The sequence below is a fragment of the Idiotropiscis lumnitzeri genome, chromosome 10 (genome assembly GCF_059441095.1).
Source record: "Idiotropiscis lumnitzeri isolate Australia: NSW breed Sydney's pygmy pipehorse chromosome 10, RoL_Ilum_1.0, whole genome shotgun sequence".
Lineage (NCBI taxonomy): Eukaryota > Metazoa > Chordata > Actinopteri > Syngnathiformes > Syngnathidae > Idiotropiscis > Idiotropiscis lumnitzeri.
Genome location: NC_142400.1, coordinates 1256404 through 1277555, shown reverse-complemented (window position 1 = coordinate 1277555; position 21152 = coordinate 1256404). Strand labels below are relative to the sequence as shown.

Genomic DNA, 21152 nt, shown 5'->3' with positions numbered 1-21152 from the left:
TTCTAGTCAGTTTCATGAGTGAGTCTTTCTTTGCAACGCATCACATCCCTTAACATTTTATTTTGAAGGTCTTTACATATTTCTAACTCCGTTCGTCTGTTGCACCTTTCATTTGAAGGTTACGTTACTTTTATTGTGAAGTCCTTCACGCTCGTGTTCGCAACAGTGCTTTTATTCTAAAGGCGGCATGCGCCCGCAAGTCACTTTTTTATGCCGTTTCAACCCATTGCCTTTATTTACACTGCCGTGCTTTTATTTTGAAGGTCTTTCCACCAAATTACATCTCCTGTCCACTTCCAGCTGCACAACCTTTTTTTTTAACGTATTTACAGTAGCAAACGCCTTCCTGAAATAGTGACCTCCTCCCACGTAAATATATAAACGCCACAACTCAAATAAAAACAAAAATGACTGGTGCAAGTTTTTCAAAATAGCCATGTACCCTCTGCAGTTGAGTAAATAGACAATTGCACACAGATAGAAACAGCTGAACTGTCGTAAACATTTGGGGTGGATAATATTTGCCTTCCAAACAACTTCACACATTCTGATAATATTGGGAAAAAAACGAGACACAAGTTGGTTATATACACGAATGATGATCATCATCTGCCAAGTTTGAGAGATCGTAAATGACTCGTTAGTCTTGTCGTGTTGCCGCAGTTCTGCTCACAGCCTGCAGGGGCTCCAAAAACAACATTTCACACTTTGTCCACTTTGGAAAACGGACAAGATGAGACGCTCGTTTCAGGATTTCTTCCGCTAACCAGCTACTAGTACTTGCGCTGTCCTCACTAGCAACAATTTGGCATACTAGGAAAACTGTCTTATTAGTAAAAAAAATGACTACTGCATTAACGACGTTTCTACATATGAGTAGGACAACTACAGGCTACCTGTGAGGCAAAAATTGTGCACTAGTTGACAACAGTGCACTACTAGTGCGACTCGTGAGGTTATGAACTTCTACTAGGTAACATCTAGCCCTTCATTAGTAGTACTAACTGGCAAAGTGTGGTTGTCCTATTACTGTGCCGAAGTTCTTCTACTAGTGAAGCCAAAGAATGCACTAGTATATGGATCTATTATCAAATCTATGGAATAAATGTTCCAATTCTAAAAGTTTTTAAAGATTTTTCTTCCTCACTAGTGTATAAAATTTCTGCTTTTCATTCCTAGGACATTTCTCCACACTACCATGACAAATTCTTGTTGCTAGTAGTTCCTTGTTCCTAGTTGACATTTTGGTCATCGTGGTAGAGTTTGGAAGTGTGTGACACATTTCTACTTGTCTGGTTGAATTGCATACTAGTAGACCAAAAGTGGAACGAAGCAACAAAAGGTTACTAGTGAGACATAGTTGAGTTGCCTTGCTGGTAAGGACAAAGAGTGCTAGTACACGGCCGTGTTTGGTGCCGGCCGTGGGTGGTGGTCGTCGTCGTCGGTCTAAGCGAGGATGTGGAGGTAGACGGGCGGGTTCTTGACGAGGGCGAGGAGGCGCGCGTGGATGTCCTTGATGAGCGTCCTCTGCTGAGGTTCTCGCTGCCAGCAGCCGCGCATCAGCAGGTAAACTTGTTTGGGGCACGTGCGCGGACGCTCCAGCTCGCGGCCCTGCGTGATGCACTCGATGGCCTGCGGGGGGCAGCGCAGCACAACGTTAGCCACGCTCGGCGACTTTCGTTTCGATTTTTTTCAGTCAAAGTGAAGGTACCGAAACCGGTGTGTGGGGGTCTGTTTCCCGTAACCTCAACATTGAGGCTTCGGTCGGTCCTTGCCACGTACTTTGCAGTCCAGAACCAGGAACGTATTCTCTCAGACTTGAGTGAACAGTTTGCATTTTGGATGAAACGTTAAACGTCTTCAATAAACTCGAAAAGTCTTCGGATCAAACATTTCCAGTTCAAACCCCCCAAAACCTCATTTGGAAGATTTAGAGTCGAGTGTCCGAAAAGACTCCCGTAATGGACTGGGTCACTTTGTTTTCTGAGACGACTCGTGTTTGTTTTAGCTTCCCGCACGCTCCGGTCCGGGTCCTCATTTGCACCAAATCACTTCACCTGTCCCTCCCAGAGCCGATTAAGCAGATTTATGCTGCCGAGACACCAGCTGATTGGATTAGGATGGAAGGCGATCCAGTCTGCTCTCGAAAGGCGAGACGCTGGCTGTGGTTGCGCTGCTCTCGAAAGGGTCGCGCTGGACTGGACTCGTCGACGGCATTATTGATTGGACTCGAGAGCGAGCAGATGAAAGGATCCAAGCGACCACCACGACATCTTTGCACTCTTTTTTATGAACAGCAAATAGTTAAAAACAGACTTTCTGGTGCGCGGCCGGCGTAGCTCAGGAGGGAAAGAGCGGGTCGTTCCTAAATTGAAGGGTTGACTGTTCCAACGCCGCCCTAACTGAGTCATGTGTTGTTGTGTCCTTGGGCAAGACACTTCATCAACATTGGTGTGAATGTTTGGTGGCGGTCGGAGGGGCCGTCCACGCAAAGCACCCGGCACCATTGCGTTAGCCTGACCCACCCGACGGACTTCGCCAAAGCGGAAATGTTAGGTGCTACAAGAGGCGACCACGTTTGCGAGAGCGTCACGTAGCACTCGTTGACACGTGAATGCGGCACAGCAGCTGTCTCCAAACGAACGTTTGCGATTGGCTAATAGAGTTAGCATGTTTACAGTTCTCAAACCGAGGACAAGTTTGCCATTGAAACGAATTGAAACGCAGTTCATCCGTTCCACTTTACCTTGACCGGTTTGTGGCGGAAATTTCAATTCTGTGCAATCTAGAAATTTTGGTGATGATGAAATGAGTTCCTTAACAAAGTCGTTTTGAGTACAGGCAAGATCCTGTTGACTGTGGTTCCGGCTTACCCAAAATGGCCGCCATCTCGCACGATGCAACACATTGTGAGACATGGCCGCAATTTTGGGCAAGAAAACAAAACAAAAAAAAAATAAGAGGTCTCTCAATAGGACGAAAGCAGAGTACGATCTCATGAACTCACCGAGTACAGTTTTCCGAACGACATACTTCCCAAGAACACCAGACGCTTTGTAATTGGAACGGTTGTGTACTGGAGCTTCGTCCCTAACAATATTTGTGACTTTGTTGCCAACTCTGCTAGCGACCAGATAAAAGCAATTTGAAACGTGAGGGTTTTACGTTTCATGCGGTCCTCCTTTCCACCGCTAGCGGTGTTGGCCTTCCGACGGTTCTGTGTAATTCAAATCCTCGCCGCTGCCATTTTGTGTCCGTGGCAGATGTCGCTCTTAAAGTGCAGGCGCTCCAATCTCACGCACGAAAGGTTCCATACGTCTCGTACCTCGCAAATTCAATTGTGAAATCCGAGAAGGAGGCATCGAGTTTCGGTGTTAAGCATCAAAATCAAAAGTTCACTTGAGGACAATCTCAAAGAGGCCACTTGAAAAGAACCAACGTCTTCCGTCGCTCATTTGTTTGATTTTCTTCCGCGAAGTTAAAAAAAAAAAAAAAAGGGCAATTTTCCCAAACACTCGGTGTTGTTGTTTTCTTCCCTTCTGCTTTTGATTAGCTGGCAACCCACCTCGCTGTTGGACAGCTGGTACCAGGGCTGTTTTCCGTACGTGAAGATCTCCCAGAGGACCACGCCGAAGCTCCAGATGTCGCTTTCGGTGGTGAACTTCCTGTACATGATGCTCTCGGGCGGCATCCAGCGGATTGGCAGCATGGTGCGGCCTCCCACCTAAAAAAAAAAAAAAAAAAATGCAAATACGTCAAAAAAGGCCGTTTGTGGTCGTGCCACTTTGGTCCTCTAGGGGTGATCATGAGTCACTGTTGCTCAAATCCCGTTTTGCACTTCATCAAACGAACGAAAGACAACGCTAACCTTAATCTACTAATCCGTACGGGTGACCCTGACGTTTAATCCGAAAGCCAAACCCTCTCAATGCAACCTCGCGGCCTTGAATCAAACGTGTTTTGCCAGGACTCACTCACCCGATAGTAATCGGTGCTATAGATGTCCCTCGACATGCCGAAGTCTCCGATTTTGACCACGAGGCGTTCTCCCACCAGGCAGTTGCGCGTGGCCAAGTCTCGGTGGACAAAGTGCAACGAGGCCAAGTAAACCATCCCCGACGCGATCTGAGCCGCGATGTGCAGCATCTGAGGCACGGTCAGCTCGCCCAGCGCCGCCATCTTGGACTCCTCCAGCATCCGAGCGTCGGGGCCGTGCGCTCTGCGGGGACAACGTCCGAGAGTTTGGCAACATCAAAGGTTGACAAAAATCGTTAGGTTTTAACGTTTGAGTATCTTCGGAATCTGTTCACGAAGCAAACTTGAACCTCCAAGTGCGCCTTGGTCACGAATGGCGACGCGTCGTCTCGCGGCGCGTCCTGTTCCGACGGATGGGCGATAATGCGATCGTGGGCGACGCCCACGCTTTCGCTGGACCGCGACCCAAATGCGCTCACTATTAGTTTAGCGGGCAGGTGGCACGGCGGGAAAGCAGCTGCATAATGGGACGCCTGCAGCCCAAATGTGATTTTTAATGTGCCTGGCGTCAAGACCGGCTCCACGTTTCCCAGGTGACGAGCTCCTAATTGGCCAACGTTTGAGAATCGTGTCGCCGTTTGATGTCGTTAGACATCATCTGCTCGCGGACACCTTCAGCCGCAATGTTTGGACGGCCGCGGAGGTGTGCAACCTCTGCGAAAATCAAAACGATGAAGAAAAACCAAAAATAGTGTGATCAGGTCTTCGGAGAGAGTGAATGACGGCGCTTTGAAAAATAATTTCAAAATCATCTCATAAAACAGGAAATTCTTATAATTCAGCTCCCAAAGTTGGTTTCAATAAGAATTGCAGAGCTTTCCGCAAAGCGTTCTGGGCGGGTACATCGACCGTCAAACAAGAGCGAAAAAAAAAAGTTTGTTTTTTGGTCTTTTGTCGCACGAACAAAGATGAGCGACATTTTGAACAGGCCCACTAAGAAATAATTGCAGTTATTAAAAAGCATTTTGGCATGCGCTCGATTCCACTTAACATTTTTTACAAATTCCTAAACGGCTAGCAAAAAAAAAAAAATTAAACGCAACGTAATTAGCTTTACAAATGCTAAATGACTTGCTCAATTTTGCTGAATAGATTGGAGGTGAATTTGTGTATGTATGGATATTCTTCTACCCGGGAGTCCAAAAAAATGAATTGACCACGTCCGTCAGGTTTTAATTGAACGTGGAGCCTCCTTCACATTTGCTCGGAGACGCAAAGTCGGACGTACCGGAGGAAGCGGTTGAGGTCCCCGTGCCGCATGTACTCAAAGACCATGGCGAGCGGCTCGCCGTCGGTGCACACGCCGTAGAAGCGCACAATGTGCTGATGCTGCAGCACCGTCAGAAGCTCCGCCTCCCTCTGGAAGTCCTGCCGCGTCGACTCGTTGGCGTCCTTCAGCGTCTGACGATCCGAACGCCGATCACGTTAACGTTGGAAATGAGCGCGTGGCGCGGCGCTCGCTCACCTTGATGGCGACCAACATCTTGTCACTGTCCGGGCTGAGGTTGGCGCACTCGGCCAGGTAGACTTTGCCGAAGGCGCCTTCGCCAAGCTCCCACTTCAGCACGATGTCGGCGCGCTTGATGTGCTGCACGCCTGGTGGCGGTGAATCAAAAAAAAAAAAAAAAAGTCTGGCCCGCTCAACACTTTGCGCTGCATTTATTTTTTATTTTTTGCTGACTTCTCTTTTTTTTTTTTTTTTTTTTTTGCTTGACGTGCCCCCTTTTGAGTGGACTCACACATGTCTTTGTCTTTGATGATGCCGCAGAAGTACTGCGGGTTCTCCACGAAGCTGGACAGCCCCGAGTCTTCGTCGGAGGACGGCGGGCTGCTCCCCAAGTTCATGAAGCGCAGCGACACGGCCAGCTCGTCCTCGGCGCCCAGCGCGGACGAGCCTGACGCGCGACAAGGACGACGCCCACACGTCACCAACATCCGACGGACGCAAAAACGGCGTCAAAAGATGACTTCTTACCTCAAGGTACTTTTTGGGGCGGTTAATTCCAGAATTGGATTTAAACATTTTCTCCTTTTCATACACGTTTTTTTTTTAAATCCCATTTATGGATTCATTGTAAAAATCGTGGATTAGTCGATTAAAATAATCATTAGTTGTTATTTGGTAAAAAAAAAAAAAAAGAGGGAGACAAGACTTTCTTGCTTAGTTTAAAAAAATGCAATAATTTTTTTTTCTCATTGCGGGAAATGTTTTTTATTTTTAACGATGCACTTAATCTTCAAGCCTTTTGGCTCCTTTATTTTTTATTTTTTTTTTCATGGCCCAGTCTAAGCTCTCATTTGAATTTTTTTCCAAACGTGACTTTTACCGCAATCTGTGCTTGTACTGTCGAGCGTGAGCACTTTTATGTCGCTGATTATTGCGTTAACGCCACGTGGCGATCGCGCGTCCATTTCTGAGGAAGCGGCCCTTTTGTTGGCCCGCCGCAAATAATGGCCGTGATCAGAGCGGCAATCGAAGCGCCGGCCAACAAAAAGACGTCACGGGAAGCCCGCAGAAGGCCAAACGAGCTCAGCCTAAATCGTCCCGGCGCACAACCTCCAGGGTCCAAAACGGATCAGTCGGGAGGGGGTGCGTGCGGGGGGGGGGCGCACCGAGGGCCCCACACACGCACGCACGCACGGCCGGATGGATGGAAGGAAGGAACCACGGACGCCCCACTTAGGCAATCACAGCCACTTAGACGCAAGTGTAAACGTACGAGCGAGGGTTGGGCCGCGTGCCCGTCTCGCCGTCCGTCCGTCCGTCATCTTTAATGGCCCCGCACCGCACGGCCGCAGCCAAGGGAGCTTTTTCTGCTCTCTTACGGTAATTAAGGCACTCTGGGCCGGCTGGCGCAAACTTCCACCAATTGGTCCGACTCTCCTCGCCACCAATCTGACATTCGCGAGGAGCAAATTTCATACAGCCTCCATTCCGCAATTAAAAGTTGAAGCGGCGCCGTCACTTACGCAGCTAATCGGGCTTCTTACGACCACTTAGGAGAATTTTTAGTATTGGACATTTTATCGTGTCACACCGCGTTGGAGATGTTTTCTGATGTGGATTTGTTTTCTAGAAAAGTGGTTCTCAAGCAATAATCGTAAAAAAAAAAAGTGAGGCAAAGTTTCTAAAAAGTTCATTTAAAGTCATTTGTCCGTTACTGGAACATGCTCAGTTTAAATGTTGACACTGCTTGAAAAAATGCAAATGTATTTTCTGAAAAATTTCAATTCAAAATCATGCGAAAGGATTGGCAATGCCAAAAAGCCAGTTGGCTCGCCAGATTTTTCTTTTTACGAGCTCCAAACTTTTAACAATCGCTTTGTTTTTCCAAAATAAGCATCGCGCTGCCACGTTGAAAAAGAGTCAAGATGTCAACTTACGGTGAATGCCGAATTTGGAGTTGTGCCCGCATTTGTTGACGACCAAGACGGCGACCAGCAGGAAGACGCACGCAAAGACGGCCAGACCCACGGCCACCGACACCTGACGGGTGCAAGTCAGCCACGTCCATAAAAAAGTGCAAAATATTTTGGGAGATGACAACCCACCACAAAGACGCGACTCTCCAGGTTCTCGGTCACGTCCGTGACGGATTTGTTGGTGGGAACTGTGCGGAGGAAATCAGGCCGTCAGTCCGGCGCGCTTTTTAACGGAAGACATTTTATTGCGGAGACTCACTTGGATCCAAGTTGACGACTTGCATGTGGGCAAAAAAAAAAACACGTCGGAATGAGCGCGGGCTGGCAAAGGAACTATTGCGGCCGGTTTTCTAAAATAGCGACGAGAAAAAAGCGAGCGACGGAACCCACCCGGAATGATGCCCTCGGGGTCGAAGAGTCCGAAGGGGTTGTCCATGAACTTTCCGATGGCGCTGGCCCGGTCTTTGCCCAGCTTGTTGTCCGCCAGCAGCGTGTAGCGGCCGTTGTTGATGTGCGTGGGCTTGTCCAGCGACAGGCAGCCGTGCTTCTTGGAGCCGTCGCCGGAGTCCGGGATGAGCTGCGTGTACGCGAACGCCGTCTCCTTGAGCTCGGAGCCTTCGTACAGCCAGCTGATGTTGGCCTCGGGGTTGCCGTCCACCACGAACGAGAAGCACCAGTGGTGAAGTTGGACCGCGTCGCTCAGGTTCAGGATCTTGGCCGGAACTGGCGAAAGGGCGACAATTGGCCGGCGAGCGTCAACGCAAAAAAAAAGACAAACCCAAAGCTTTCTTCACTTGTTGGATGGCACCAAGGACCAATTTTCTTTTTTTTTTTTTTTGTGGTGAACTTTTAAATCTCATTATCGTTGTGTTGATGGCACTCAAAAAAAAAAAAAAAAAAACGCGCTCATCTTGGCCTAATTGCGAAAATATTTCCAGTGCAACTTTTTCTCGCCTGTTCAAGCGTTTGCCGATTGTGCACTTTGCCCTCGACTTTTCCACCAATCGATGCGGTCCGTCCGTGTTTTCAGACATGCGCTGACCCCGACATGAATAATGAAGCCCGGTCCACATGTGGATGCGCAAACCACAAAAGTTTACAGGAAATGATCCGAGGAGACACTCGAGAGACCCCCGGCTGAGGACTTGCTGAGTTGCCCCCAATGAGTCATTAATTGCTACAACCGGAAATCACGTTGCCGAGATGATTCCAATGAAATATTTGATTTGTGTTTTGGAAAGAAGTGGCGGTGAAATGTTGTTGAAGCTCAATTTGAACGAAGTTGCTTGCCGAACTCGTTCGTTCGCCTGCACGGCTGAAAATGGAAGCGGTCACATGTGCGGTTCTTGGGGGGGGGGGGAGTCTGCCGTTAGCGGGAGAAGCGCCGCCACTCCGCAGCAGCAGCAGGAAACACCCACGTTAGTGTTCGGGGAGGTAATTAAAGGGCCGGCGGTTAACGAGAGGGGGGGGGGGTCGTGTTGATGGACCGCCAGCATTTTGCCGCCTGCCAATCACAGACAGATGAAGAGGTTTTTTTTCAATTCATTTTTTTTTTCCAGAGTGGGAGGCAAGAGTCCATTAAGGGCGAGGCTCAAATCGGATCTGAGCGCAGTTATCAGAGATGTTTTTCTTTCTTTTTTTTTTTTTCTCCTCCTCGCTGTTGGTTATCTCTCCCTTGGTGCTCGTGTTGGGGCCTTCAGCCCCCCCCCAATGCCCCTCTTTGCTCCTTTTGGCTTCCTGGTCATGAGATATGACACCACCGTAATGCAAAAGCCAAACAGAAAGTTGGCACATTTTTTTTTTTTCCTTATTTTCTGCTAAAAAAAATTCTCTCGAGAGGTTTTGCAAGATTTCCCGTCCGACTATGGAATGTTCTTTTTCTAGCGTTGACGCGGCACGCGGGGTGGGTCGTTCAAAACGCTTCTACCCGTCACTTTGGAAGTCCGCCGCCTCTTTTCAAATCCAAAATTGTAAATTTTGTCCCGACGGCGCGGCGAAATGCGACGTTTTGTCACTTTGGCGTCGGCGGGCGCCTCCTTACACTCGATGTCCAGTTGCACCACGTCCTCGCCGGGCCCGGCTTGGTTCTCCGCCTCGCAGGTCAGGTTGTGCAAGTTGTCGCCGGACGACACGTTGCTCAGGTACAGAACCACTTCCAGCGTCGACCCCCAAATTCGCTCCTGACACACACACACGCTGACATTATTTACGATATAGATATTTTTGCAGATATCAAATTCTTTGCCTCTTTGCCAAAAGAAATATTAAATTCATAAGGCAAAACAATTGCCACATAAATTATCGAAATATTTTTGCAGATTCTTCAAATCAAGCGAGTGGCCCCATTAGTGGGCCATAATTTCCAACATTTGTCATCATTGAAACTAATCGATGCCGCCATCGAGGATCGCAAATCTTTTATCTTAAAATATTACTCCTAAAAAGAGGGGGAGCGATAATTTTCATATTTCATTTTTTGGCTCAGATGAAAAATCGACATTTAATGAAATATGAAAAATGTAAACGTGTGTTTTAAACACAAAAAAGTCATGAAATCAAATGAGTCCCTATTTTTTTTAGTTTTAGATTTTCCAATTTTAAATGAAAAGAACAGCCCCTAAAGGTATTTTCGTGGTGGTCCTCAACGCGTAAAACAAAATCATCAAAGGGAAACTACATAATCACATGAAACTCCGGAAGCCCAAAAATAATCAATACCTGCTCCAATTTGTCCTGGGAAAAAAACACATTTGAATTACGGCAGGAAATGGATCCAGCCCAAATGGATGGCGACCCCAAAAAAAGAATCGCGCCAGTGTGTGTGCGTTACCTGGGCAACGAAGCGCGAGCGGAGAGCGTGTGTGCGCCACTTGACTTGCGGGGTGGGGGTTCCAGTCACGTGACACTCAAAGGTGAGGTTGCCCCCCTCCTGAACTTTGTTGTTGGAGGGCAGAATGGTGACCTCGGGCAGACCTGAGAACACATCACAGAAACCCGCAAAACACTCCAGTCTTTGTTTCCCGGCAACGAGATCGGCATGACAAAAGCAACAACGCTGCAAAGCAAAAAAAAATATTTTGTCATCCTATCGGCCATATGTCCAGTTCTCATCGTGGGGTTCGGCTCCCTGACCCCGCAACTCCGCCCTTCAAACCAAAATGGCCGACTCCCCGCGCCGAATGAAAAAGCCAAACGGGCGACGGCTACTCACTGCAGTTGTCCAAGACGAGCGAGTGGAGCGGCACTTCGTGTCCGGCGGCGAGACACGTGAGCAGCTGGCCGTCCGGGTCGCCGCGCTCGCCGCGTTGCCACTGCTGCAGCCAGTGCAGCTCGCACGAGCAAGCCAGCGGGTTGTCCACTAGAACCCTGCCGGCCAAACGCACGCACGTTAGCGGAGAACTTTTCTAGGCATGTTCCATAAAAGCACGCAGGCAATTACCAGCGGAAAAATGTCAGCGCCGCGCTCTCACAAGCGGCCTGTCTGTCAATCAAGCGCACTTTTCGTGGGAGTTAAAAAAAAAAAAATCAAAACTGAGCTTGGCGCTGGCGGCAGCTGGAAGCTGCCGGTTAACCTTTCCGTGGCCGCTTGATGTTTCACTGGTGAGCGGCAAAAGCTTCTTGCAGACAAATGGCCTGCAAATTATCGTCGACAACTGCGAGGACGCCGCTTTGACGGTCAACTCGCTTTGATGTGACAAATCTATTTTATTGGGGTAAAAAAAAAAAACATTTACAAATATTACGTGTTTTTTTTTCCCCCTCCAAAATTTTGCTGTGAATTGTCTGAAATATGGTCATGGTCGTCTGACCTTTGACCCCTCCACTTGGATGGGAGACTTTGAGCGCAATCGTCGTCTTCATCTTCTCGCATTACTTTTTATTCCAAAACTTTTTTTTTTATGAGCGTTTTTCTTTTTCCGCCCATGTTTGCACTGCAGGAGAAGAAGCTGCTTTTGCGTGCAACCTAAAGGAAATAAATCTCCACAAAACGGCAATTCGTCAGAAATGACCACGTGAGCTTTGCGACCGGAGAGGCACTCACAGGTTGAGCAGGGGAAGAAAATGAAAAACCCGCCACGAGATGTGCTCCAGACGATTGGACGCCAGGTTCCTGAAACAAACAGACAAAAAAAAAAAGTGACGAAATTCCAGCGTTTTACAATGTCGTTTTTTTTTTTTTTTTGGGGGTCGTTGGCCGGAACGGTTTTGGGGGCCGACAGTTTTTATGAGTAAGGCCCAAGGGTCAAGGCCAGAACGGTCCCGAGATCGCGGCCGGAAGGCGAGGGGGGTGCCCAGCTCTGGGAATAATCATAATATCCGTCACAAATCTCACGTGTGTTTCACGCTTTGTATCGTCAACAAGACGTTTTCTTCATCAACGCATTTTTTAAACTCATTTACTACCATTGACGACTAAAGACGTCCAAGATCCATTTTTATTTTATTTATTTATTTTTACTCGTCTGGTGGTGAATGAGTTAAATGCAACACACTAATTTTTCATACCCAACGGCTCTAAAAATCGCAGCCACCAAACAAGCGCTAATGCTGAGGTCACTTTGGCCGCGTTTGTGTGTCTTTTTTGTTCAAATGAGCTCTGAAGGTTGCTGCTGGTTGCCGGGCAATCAAGTGAAAAAAGGCAAACAAGAAAAAGAACTCAAAGTGGTTGAAAAAGGCTCTGACCAAACTTGTTGACTTCTTTGTACAAGTGGTGTTGCTTGGTACAAAAAAAAAAAAATCGTCAAACGCCGGCAAGGGTCGAAGGTTGAAGTGCCGCCCACCAGAACGGCCTCCCTTTGGAAATGTATTTAGTTCTGTCTTTTTTTTTTTTCGGTTTTTATCTCCCGTTATTTTTCTGTGTCACAAATGATTTTACAAACAATTTTTTTTCTGTGGTTCTCATTTTACATTCTGTTTTATTTTGTAATATTTTTCGGTATTTTTTTGTAATCCATTTATTGATCCGATATTCTTTATTTATACTTGCATAATATTTTGATTGCTTCTCTTTCTTCTTCCTTTCCTGTGACTTTGTAATACTTTTTGTCTTTGTATAACATTTTGTATTACTCTCATGTATGTTTATTTTTTGTTTGTTTGCATTTTTACAATTTTTCACATGGATTTATATTTTTTATTTGAATAAAATGTCATTTTTTTCAAATGTGCCCCGTTCGTTATTTATTATTGTCCAATATTTTTTATTATTGGTTAGCTGTTTTCTGTTTGTTTCTATTTTTTTTCTAATATGCATGCTCGTACTGTAGTGATTTAAAAAAAAAAATCCCTGATGGTGTATTTTTTTCCAAATATGATAAATGTTTTTTTCATAATTTTGGCATCTTTTTGATTTTTTTTCCTGCTTTAACTCATTAAAATCTGCGTACAAAATATTCTAGATAAATATAGATTTCTTTTTTTCTTTCCAATTATGGCAATTCTTCAAAAATATTTGGTTCAGTGAAATCATGTTTTTCTTGCCTCGAGATGAACAAACACCACCAGCCAACTGCCCGAGCACCTCCCAGTTTCTAGTCCCGCCCCCCTCGACAGTGGAATTATTGATTTAGCGATAATGGAGCCTGAGTGGAGTGTATTTATTATGCATCAGCTGTCAATAATCCGCCAAACTGAGCGAGTAAAAGATGACTGGCAAACGTCGTCTCCGCTTTCCTCCAAACTCATCGGCACGCCGCCGCGCGCTTCTCGTCTAAACATCAACGAATCCCAACGATAAGAAATGTCATGTTTGTCACCTGTGACAAAACAAAAGCAAATCGATGGCCAAAAGCCCTTCTGGCGTCGCCACACTTACACGTACTGCAGCTTGAGGTTGTGGCGGAAGGCGTTGGCGGCGATGTGTCTCAGCGTGCACGACGTCACCGTGCTGCGGGGAAACACAAATAAAGAAATTTGACCAGCGCGAAAGTCTCTTGGTTTGGATGAATTGTGCTGTGTGGATTTGGGGAAGATTTCTCAAGATTTTGCGATGGAAAATGTCACCTTTCGTGTCATCTAATCTGTTGGCGTTTGTTTTTTGTCGCTGCACCCGAACGTCTTTTTTTTTAAATAAAAATAATCGTCCTCGGTCTTCATCCTTTCAAAGCGCTTCTGTCCCGAAAGCCTCGACACAGCAATCAATAAATCGGGTCGGTGTGATTGGCTGTTAGCTGGCCAATCAGCGCACTGGACAAGAACCGGAAGTGACAAAAGCTGAAAATTGAAGCTATTTGAACTTTGCTCGTTTTCACATCTCCTCTTTGGACCGAAGAGCGCAAAGACGAAGTCATCTCGTTCACGGAAAACTGCCGATATTCGACATCGCCGTCAAAGGCCAATTTAAGATGCTTATTTTGATCTGAGTTGCTCCTTCACATGGCGGCTCGCTTGATGACGATGAAGATGACACTTACAGGTTTTTTAGCTCTTTGTAGTTCATCAGCTCCACTTGCGTTAGATTTTCCAGGCCCGCTTGGTTTTCGATGTAGCTGAAACAAAGCGCAAAATGTCGGAGTGAAAAACAATGCGAGGAAGAACCATCCACTCGGTTGTTGTCGTGACAAACGTTCGACGCGGCCGCCAGTCGGACACGCGTCGCCTTGGAAAAAACTTTGAGGGTTGTCGTTCAATTCAGCAGCCGCAAGGTCAAAGGACACCCTTGTCCGCTTTTTTATTTCATTGCCACTCATCGACGCTGTTGTTGGAAGTATCAATGTCTTCAGATGATCCATCGGCAGAATCCTTGGGGGAAGGTTTTCGTCCAAAGAGAATAAAAATTTTTTTTTTTAAAAGAATCCAATTATTATTTTTTTTTGTTCTCCCAATAACATCCTCTCGAGGATGTGGGCATTTAAATGAGTGCCGCACTTGAAATAAAGTGGACATTTTTTTGTGAATAATGTCATGCCCAAAAAGGGCAAGATGATTCGATAATCCGGAAAAAAAATAAAGATTGAGGATATTGTGAATCCAAATTTGCAAACACCTGCTTGTACACTGGAAAACAATGTCAATTGGAATCAACCCTCCAATACTCCCAAAATCTCCAAATAAATACCAAGATGCATCGAATTTTATACTTCATGCATCTGCATCACCAAAGTGAGCCGCTAAAATTGTCGTCACGATTCAAATTTGATGACTTGTGTGTCCCCAGAACGGCCCAAAAACGAGTAGAACCCCCAAGCCTGCCCTCCACCTCAGATTGTTGCGACTTTTTTTTTTTTCCAGCGTGAGTCGCGTCAAGACAGGCCAGTAATCTACAAAAAAGCTCCAACTATGCGGACAAAATGCCTGCAGTGTGTGGCATAGTTTCAGGTGTCCGACTTGTGAGCAGCGGCAGGCCAAGTTTATTTGGTGTGTGTGTGTGTGTGTGTGTGTGTGTTTGATGGGCCCACGTGGCCGTAATGTGATTAGAGGGGCAGGTGGGCCCAGGATCGCCCGTCGCCTTTACTTATTGGATTGAGCCAATTGGGTTGTATATCATCTATTGTTCCCGGGGGAGGGCGGGTGCGCATTGACTGGCAATTCACAAAATTGAATTTATAACTCTGCGTATGATGAATCTCGGCCTGCCGTTAATGGCCTCTCGTTTTTGTTCGCCGCGCAATATAGCGGCCGACGTTGTTTTTGAAAATGCACGCTTATTGATTTCCGAAGCCAAGCGCTTGCTGTAGCGCGCGTTAGCGAGGTGGGGGGGGGGGGTGGGGAGAAGTCCGCCAAGATGGCCGTGGGTGGCTCACATTGACGGCGATGATGGAAGTGTGAGTAATGCACTGGCTTCCACTCAAATAGCGTTTCAGAAAAGTTCTTGACAATTGCGCGGCCGCCTAATTGCGCCAAACAAAGCGAGAAAACAGCGTGGCGTTGCCGACGGCGACATTTACGGCGAGAGTCGCCGCTTTCAGAACAATATAGCAACGCGGCCCTCCCGCAATCAACCAAAGTACACCTCAAAGTCGACAAAAAAAAAAAAATGTTGATTCGCTCTCCCAGAAAAGTGGTGAAAGATGCTTTCTTCATAAATAATGTCCTTCGAGGGGGTGGTGGCGATTAACAAGGAAAAGTCTTCATCTTACAAAAATGGCCCCACAAACAAAAAAAACAAAAAATAATTCTCAATGTTATGTTTGGGAAAAAGTTGCTTTTTTTTTCTCGACAGAAAAAATCTTTGAACGAAAAGACATTCTTGTTCCCCAGACGAGTCTTACGCACCTAAAGTTGTAGACTAACTTTTTTATTTAAAAAATAAATTGGGGGGGTCGAGAAAAGTAAGAGTTTTATTAAGTCACATTTTATTCAAGAAAACATTTTTTTTTAACATTGTACATTTTTGGAGGGCAAAAATCTTTGTGCAAAAACTTTTTTTCTATTTTTTGTATCGAATGAAGAGGTGACTAAAAGGATAAAACATCACAAATTGCAACAATTATTTTAAATATTTTCATTTCGCAAAAAAAAAAAAAAAGAATTAAAGCAAAAGTGCATGTTGCGTAGCGAGATGTGAAGGTGCGATGTAAAATGGTAACAGCGCCCCCACAGGCCATTTGTATGTACTGCCAGGATTTAAATAAAAGAACATTTTCAGTTATTTTTTTTCCCCCAGCAGAACAATGTGAGAATGTGAGTGACATTGATGAGTTTGACATTTCCATTTCCACGCTTTCGTCACACCAAAAGCTCTGCTGCAATCCCAACGGAGACCACAAACTCCAAACTCCTTTTTATTCCTTCTCAACAGCAAAACGAAGAAAGCCAAGCTTCCTTTCTTGCTTTCGCCAAAATCTCAAATGAGGTCACGGCAAACTTGAGTGGATTGTTAGCCACAAATTCACTTTGCAGTCTCCGTAATTGAAAAATTGTTTGTGTATCAAAAATCATTTGTCGGACGTCGCATGAGGGTCCGCGTGATGATCCGCTGACCTCAACGGATAGGAGAGGGGAGCTCTCCTATTCTGATTCTCAACAAGTGCGGTCTATCTCACAAATGGCGCATGCCAAAAAAAACTCAAGATCACTTTGCCATCAACAACGAAACTTCGAACCAGGTTTTCAATCCTTCGGGATGGATTTTCGGCACGTTTTTTTGCAACAATGACGAAAGCAAGGCGACGGCAACTTGAGTGAGGACAGCCGACGCGGTACGAGTTGGCAACTCTGAGTCCGGCCTCGCTGGCGATATTCACGTCTCATTTGCGGCACGGCGAGAGGGTCATCAACGCCGAGTCGGTCGCCGTTGAAGCGCTCGACGAGGAAACGAGCGTTTCGCGCGTCAGCGTCGTCATGATCGAAAACGTCGGCCGTCCGACGACTAAAGACTCTCGTTTCAACCTCGCCAAACATGCGCCGCGAAAAACCAAACGCAAATTCGATCCAAGTCAAGATTTTCTTTTGAAGTAAAAAGCTCCTCCGGTTGCCTTCAATGCCAAATCCAGTCCATCCGTTCCGTCACGCTCAACAAAGTTGACATGAGCCCTTCCAACTCCAAAACCTTCATTTCAAATTCAACCCTCACTACAAACGTGCCACGAAAACCGAACGAGATTTTAAGTAGAAACCCCCAAAAAACTCACATCTCCGTCACATTCTCGCTCTCTTGCGGCGCCAGAGCCGGGACGCCGGCGATGCCGTCGGGTTCCAGGCACTGCAGCATCGCGAAGGAGCAGCGGCAAGCCGACGGGCATCCTTGCAGGGCGGGCGCCGGTGCCAGGCTCAAGAGCAGGGGCAGCGCTAGCGCCAGCGACGCTGCGCCCTTCGCCATGGCTGAGGGGAGGGGAGGGGGGGGGGGGGTTTGTCTTGCCTCGGGTCAACAACGACGAGCGCTCACGAGCGGAGATCCCGGCCGGCGAGGGTCCCGGACGGAGGCGCGGCTGAACTGAGCGGCGGGAGGGGCCGACAGGCGGCCAGGCGGGACCGGGCGGGCGAGGGAAGGCGAGAGATGGCGACGGCCCTCTGGGGACATGGCGGGGGTGGCGGCGGAGGCGAGGATGGGCTGGTGCCGTTTTTCTTTCTCCCTCTCTTTCACTCTCCATCCCGTGGAAGGAAGGGAGGGGCAACAGTCACCAGACACCTTCCAAAGTAGGAGGGTGGGATTTTATTGTTTTGTTTTTTTTGCGCTCAGGGTGTGTCGATGCTGATGCTGATTCTGAAGGGAAGTCGTGTCAACTCCAAAAACTTGTTGGAGATGCTGAACTTGCGTTGCGAGGTCGCTGCAACGAGGCCAACCGAGAGCTCCGTCCTGATCAGAAGGGAAAAAAAAAAAAAAAAAGTTGACTTTCAAGATGCAAAAGATGACCGTAGCTTATTTTTCTCTTCACCAGCTGAATTAAAAAAAAAAAAGAAAAAAAAAAGGATCTTTGACGTCTTTATCCGTCAATGGTCGTGAATGAGAATGGGTTTGGTGTCTCCACCTCCAGATGCGATCAAACAGGTGAAGCAGGCAGCAGAAAACATTTGCGCCGACGCATCTCGTCAGAACAGAACTTGCTTCTAGCCCGGTCCCATACGCGCCCCCCCACAGTCGCTCCACTCACCAGTGATCTCGTGTCCCGACCACATTTACTGACCGTGCGCTAAAAAAAAAAAAAAAGTTTTTTCTGCTGCTGTCATCAGGATTATCTGCTGCCTTAATTACTCTGCTCGCGCTTCTTCCTTTTTTTTTTTTTTTCTTTTTCTGGGGCTTAGCTCAGCAAAGTGCTGCGGGACAAAGCACTTATTCACAGGAAAAGTGTTGCGAGCGAGAGAGCTCAGGCGAGTGACGATGAAATGAGCTGCAGTGCTTTGATTTTCACTTGCGGAAAACATCTTCACATGTTTTACTTTGCTGACAAAAAAAAAAAAAAAAAAATTGTGGAATTTCACGAAGAACGTAAAATGCACTCGGACGTCAGAAAGATTTTGCGGCGCACGTTTTCTGTTGGCCAAATTCCCAACAGGCGTTTAAACCGGCAACATTTCCGTCGCCTTTCTGGGACTCGTTCAGTGTCTCTGTCGCGACCTTCTGACGGCATGTTAAGGTCACCGTCCGCTTCTTGGTTGAAGCCTCGTACTCTTTTTTTTTTTTTTTTTTTGAGTTATTTTTTAACCGGTAAATATCCTGCTGAGATCTTTTTTCCGAAAAGTGAATACTGTTCATCAACTGTTAGGTACCGTCTTGGTCGTCTCACAAGGTCAAAAGGTCAACAAAGGAAATGAAATTTGATTTTGTCATGAATATGAAGGCCTTGACCGCCCACCACTGCTGTGCTTGTCATATATCGGGAAAAGATACATTTTGGATTCAATTGAAATTTCACCCGACATCGTCTATTTTCGTAAATCCATTCTAATTTCGTATGAGCCGACTCTTTTGCAAAATGGTTTCATTTTTCTCGTGGCTCCGTGTTGGGTCGCTGTCGCTTTGCGATGCCGGGCAACAAATGAGGCGTGGGGGCGGCTCGTTTCCCGACCGGGCTCGTTGTCCGATAACGTGGGCCGAGCGGACCACGCGACAATGAGCGCGTCTGTTTCCTGCCGTCGGAGTCGCGAGCAGCGAATTTATCTCGGCCGTGACAGCGGGAGATTGATTGAAAAGCCAAGTGTCGTCATTAACCCCTCGCGTGGCCATCAATCATCGGAATGCACAAACGGACTAATCGGGTTAAATTCGAGGCGGCTTTTATCTGCCGATCGGCCGCTGTTTCCAGCGAGCTTGTAAATCACCGCAAAGTTGCGAGGAAAATGGATCATCGTCATGACAACGGCGCAAATGAGGATGCGGACGAACGACCGCGATTTTTTCTATTTTACAAAAACGCCGGCCTCGTACGCCATTCTTTGACGACACAAACTGAAAACGTTTGACGTGTGCCTCCCACTTTTTATACTCGTCTCAATTTCAGGCGCTTGTTTGCACTTCTGAAAGAGTCGAGGATGCGAGTTGCTGGGAAATTGGATCTATTGTGTCGCCGCACTTGCCTGAAATGTCTCAATCAGATTTTAGTTTTCCAACATTTCAACTCAGAGCAAATCGACTCGGTGCAAAATTCTTCCAAGCGGCGGACGATATCCGCAAGGTCGCGTTCGCAAACGGAATGCCGTCGCACGCTCACTAAGGACGAACGCGCCGCCGCCGCCGACGCCGACTTGGGTGGTTCACGTCCGCATCGAGCCAAGCAAATGGACAGAGAAATTCATTTCTATTTTGAGGACGTCAATGCAGCGTGTTCCGTACTCACATTTTGTTTTAAAAGAATATTGATGCATATTTTCAACAATTTACCGTGGATGACATTTTGCAAGCAGCTCACAAATCTCTTCACTTCACTCTTACTAAATCGAGAGATCTTTTTTTTTTTTTTTTTGCATCTATTTGCGCATATAAAATTGTAAATATGGTTCAGTGTTGTAAAAAAAAAAAAAGCTGACGTTTATTTTGAGTGAGTTTTCGCAACTTTGGCGACAAGCGGCTCGGCCTCGCTCGCGTAAAACGGGCACGCGCAGTTGCTTGCCGCATCGCCGTCGGCCAATCGGATGACAGCGCCGACTCGGCCCCAACCGCTTCAGCCATTAGTCCCGACGGCCCGACCCGGTGGTGATGTTGAATGGGCCGAACGCGCCCCCCCACCCCCGGACGTCCCAACGAGAACGCCGACCGGACGACGTTGCTCGCGACTCTCCGACAGCCGATTGTTGTGTTGCGGCCTTCGTCGGCCTCACGAGCGCGTCGGCCACCGCCGCTTATCAGATGAGCGGCGAGCACAACAAGCTCGGGGAACAAGATCCACACCGGCCTCGCTTATCTGCACATCTCAACATGGCCAACCAACAAGTACCCCCCCCCAAGACCTCGTCCCACTCAACCCCCCCTCGCCTCTTTTCTCATCTTCTTCATCGCGCCTCCTCCTTTTCATTTTTTTTTTACATCAACACCACCACATCGTTGTTTCCTTGGCATCACAAGCCCAATCCCCACCCTGACTCTAATGCTCGCATTAGGCTGGGTTTATTACCGTCCGTGTGTGTGTGTTTGATCATCACGCTTTGGGCAAACCCAGAATCAATGAGGTGTGCGCATGTGAAACCCGATCAGCCCGTCCCAGGCCGTCATTAGCAGCACCAGAGGCTCGTGTGGATGAGCAGAAATCCGAGGATGGGTTTTGGGGTGGGGGGGGCACAATCTCTTCTCAATCACACTTACAGCTCACCTCCCACGATGCAACAATCTGCTGTTCCAATCTGGCCCCATCTCGTTCGCGTTTTGCGAGATTTCTTGCAAACATCAACGCCGCTGGCTTTGTTTTGCGATGTCGCCGATCGAAAAAAATCCAAATCAAAAAGTTGATGAGTTCTCAAAATGGCCCATCAACCCGTCGGTTTCTCTGACGGGCTGACAAATTTCAGTTCCAAATATCCGCTCATACGGGAAACGCGTACGAATTCCACAAGCGCGTGCAACACGAATGCTAACTTTTCTTAGCCAGTCTTTGACGTTTTCCATTTTGTGTTAGCACTAAGCTACTCGCTTAAAGTGTCGTTCTTTTTGTTTTGTGTTGTCTTTTAGAGTTAACGTCATCTGGGGGTGGGAAAAAAATACTTGCTGGCCTCGTTTTCTTTTTTGGACAGTCCATTTTAGGCCTACCGTGGGATTAAAAAAAATGAATAAAATCACGTCTACGCTGCACCAGCGCGCCCGCCAAGCGTGACATTTGGCGAGT

At 47.2% G+C, this 21152-nt stretch overlaps 1 protein-coding gene across 1 annotated transcript; it reads right to left on the bottom strand.

Moving 5' to 3' along the window:
* Positions 1-649: 649 nt before the first annotated feature.
* On the bottom strand, positions 650-17395 carry ntrk1 (neurotrophic tyrosine kinase, receptor, type 1). Its single transcript, XM_088306709.1, has 17 exons — positions 17031-17395; positions 13872-13946; positions 13274-13345; positions 11501-11569; positions 10670-10824; positions 10289-10431; positions 9500-9638; positions 7849-8181; positions 7718-7735; positions 7588-7646; positions 7420-7522; positions 5775-5930; positions 5501-5631; positions 5264-5436; positions 3979-4219; positions 3566-3724; positions 650-1632 (listed from the first exon to the last, which is right to left on the bottom strand). Exons 1-17 carry the CDS (start codon positions 17216-17218, stop codon positions 1447-1449), a joined length of 2400 nt encoding a protein of 799 aa, XP_088162835.1. The 5' UTR covers positions 17219-17395; the 3' UTR covers positions 650-1446.
* Positions 17396-21152: the final 3757 nt, after the last annotated feature.